The sequence below is a fragment of the Primulina tabacum genome, chromosome 9, assembly GCF_025594145.1.
Source record: "Primulina tabacum isolate GXHZ01 chromosome 9, ASM2559414v2, whole genome shotgun sequence".
NCBI lineage: Eukaryota > Viridiplantae > Streptophyta > Magnoliopsida > Lamiales > Gesneriaceae > Primulina > Primulina tabacum.
This window is the reverse complement of record NC_134558.1, coordinates 36,532,485-36,535,348: the sequence shown is the minus strand read 5'-3', so window position 1 is coordinate 36,535,348 and position 2,864 is coordinate 36,532,485. Positions and strand designations below refer to the sequence as shown.

Below are 2,864 nucleotides of genomic sequence, written 5' to 3'. Positions count from 1 at the left end.
TCTTAATTGTATATGCATGGACCCTTTTTGTATTTCTGTAAATATAAATGAAGCATCTTTTCAAAATTTAAAGGTGGATGATCGCCTCTTTAAAATTTAGTGTCCCACCCAGAGAAAAGAGACTGATTAATTTCAAAATATACATGGCATTTAAATAAATAAAATTTAATTATATACAGAAAATGTCAACACAAAAGTGCTATTTATTGTCGAACAAGCCTAGAATTCGTAGACACAGAAAGTACGCGACTAAGAATGGCTTCTATGTTTCTTCTCTTCTTCATTTTCTCGTTCCATTTCCATCTAGACGCCGCGCAACAGAGTATCTTACAAACTTACATCATCCGTGTGAACTTGCCAGAAGGTCATGACTTTCCAGGGGGGTCACTTGCCTTGGAAAGCTGGTATGGTTCATTTTTGGATGGAATACAAGATCTGAATACGAATACGACGCCATCTCGTATGGTGTATATGTATCGAAACGTGATCACGGGATTTGCTGCTAAGTTATATCAACATGAAGTCGAGGAAATGGAGAAGAAAGAATGGTTTTTGCATGCCATGCTTCAGGAAAAATATGCTTTACATACAACTCGCAGTTCGAAATTTTTGGGATTGTATCAGGATGTTGGTGCTTGGCCCGCTTCGAACTATGGAAAGGGTGTGATTATAGGAGTAGTGGACTCCGGAGTAACGCCTGGACATCCATCGTTCAGCGGCGAAAACGTTCCTCCACCACCTGTGAAATGGAAGGGAAAATGTGAACTGAAAAACATTTCATGTAACAACAAGCTTATTGGTGCCAGGAATTTTGCAAGCGATGATCTCGGGCCACCTGTCGACTATGATGGGCATGGAACTCACATAGCCAGCATAGCTGCAGGAAACTTTGTCCTTGATGCCAACATGTTTGGCCAAGCCAATGGCACAGCATCTGGCATGGCTCCTCTGGCTCACCTAGCCATTTACAAAGCATGTGGCAACCACTGTCACAGCAGCGACATATTGGCTGCAATGGATGCGGCCATAGAAGATGGTGTCGATATTCTTTCAGTTTCCCTTGGTAAAGAAATTGTTGAATTTTATCGAGATGTTATAGCATTGGGTGCATTTTCGGCCATGAAGAAGGGAATCTTTGTAAGCTGCTCAGGTGGTAACAAAGGCCCGGATAAATTCCAAGTGTCTAATGGTGCTCCCTGGATTCTTACCGTTGGTGCTAGTACCATCGACAGAAAGATAGTTGCTAGAGTATTGCTTGGAAACAAAGAGGATTTTGAAGGTCAAACGCTGTTCCAGCCGGAGAATTATCATCCCAGCTTCTTGACAATAATATTTCCAGGTATCAGTGGCGACGAAAAATCCCAAAATGCATCATTATGTCTTCCTGGAGCATTGGACGACATTGATGTAACGGGGAAGCTGGTAGTGTGTGACATAGGTGGACCGATAAATCACTTAGAGAAAGGACGTGTGGTTCGAGATGCTGGTGGAGTTGGGATGATCCTGGTGAACGAAAAGATTGATGGATACACCACTTTTGCTGATCCCTTTGTGCTTCCAGCTGTAGACATCACTCACGCTTCGGGAGAAAGGATTAAATCATATATAAACTCAACTATGTATCCAATTGCTACAATTTTATTCAAAGGGACGGTGATCGGAGACAAAACGGCTCCAAGTGTTCCATTTTTTTCCTCCAGGGGCCCCAATCTTGCAAGTCGAGGGATCCTGAAGCCCGATATTATTGGCCCTGGTTTGAACATCCTAGCCGCATGGCCTGAATCCGGGGACAAGAACAACAACGAACAGGCAAGTTTTAACATGATTTCGGGAACTTCAATGTCCTGCTCTCACCTTAGTGGCATCGCGGCCCTGATCAAAAGTTCGCATCCTGATTGGTCTCCTGCGATGATTAAGTCTGCCATCATGACATCTGCCGAGCAAACAAACCTCAATAAAAGTAGTATTCTCGACGAAGAAACAAACGAAACAGCAGACGTCTTTGCCATTGGAGCTGGACATGTTAACGCAACGAGAGCACTGGATCCAGGGCTCGTGTACGACATTTCGACCAATAATTACATCTCTTACTTATGTAATATCTACACGGAGAAACAAGTCGCAATCATCGTTCAGCGTAAGATCAATTGCTGTGCGTCTGAGTACAAACGCTTGCCCGAAGCAGCGCTGAATTATCCGTCAGTTTCTCTGGTGCTAAGTAGTTTCGGAGTAGGTGTTTATTCCAGGACAGTGACAAACGTCGGCGATGCAAATTCAGTGTATCGTGTCAAAATTGAAGGTGTCTCTGGTGTGAATGTGAACGTGTTTCCCAATGTGCTTAAATTTACGAAGATAGGAGAAAGGAATACATATTGGATTTTCTTTACCAGAATTTGGTTCCAGCGAATTGAGTCTTACGTTGAAGGATCCATTACATGGGTTTCTCCCAAGCGCTCGGTTAGAATTCCGGTTTCGGTGAAATTGGTACCATGGAAGACAAAACTCTATCTCAGCGGCTAATTACTTGGATATGTATACCTTCATAAATAATAAGTGGTTTAGGGATCATCTTTGCATTTATTACAGGGAGGTTTCGAATATGACGAAAATTTGAATATTAGAATTTGGCTCAAATCAGTTTATTTGAATCCGAGCTCGATTAGAAATTCGAAAATTTTAAAAATTTTGACTCGAATTTGGTTCGAATTAAAGCTCAAGTTCAAGTTCAAGTTCATTTCGAAAGATTCGAACCAAACTATTTGAACTATTAGTCAAACAAAATATTTACGCTTGAGTTCAGTTAGAAAAAAGTTCAAACATGTTCGAATTTGGCTTGAATTCGAGCTTTGAAAAGCTCGAATACG

General features: G+C 41.7%; 1 protein-coding gene across 1 annotated transcript; it reads left to right on the top strand.

Moving 5' to 3' along the window:
* The first annotated feature begins 224 nt into the window (after positions 1 to 224).
* LOC142555697 (subtilisin-like protease) lies at positions 225 to 2,637 on the top strand. The gene has a single exon (XM_075666740.1). It carries the CDS (start codon positions 256 to 258, stop codon positions 2,518 to 2,520), a length of 2,265 nt encoding a protein of 754 aa, XP_075522855.1. The 5' UTR covers positions 225 to 255; the 3' UTR covers positions 2,521 to 2,637.
* The last annotated feature ends 227 nt before the right edge of the window (positions 2,638 to 2,864 follow it).

Coding starts and splice junctions, on each gene's coding strand:
- LOC142555697 (XM_075666740.1), top strand. CDS start 256: ATGGCTTCTATGTTTCTTCTCTTCTTCATTTTCTCGTTCCATTTCCAT.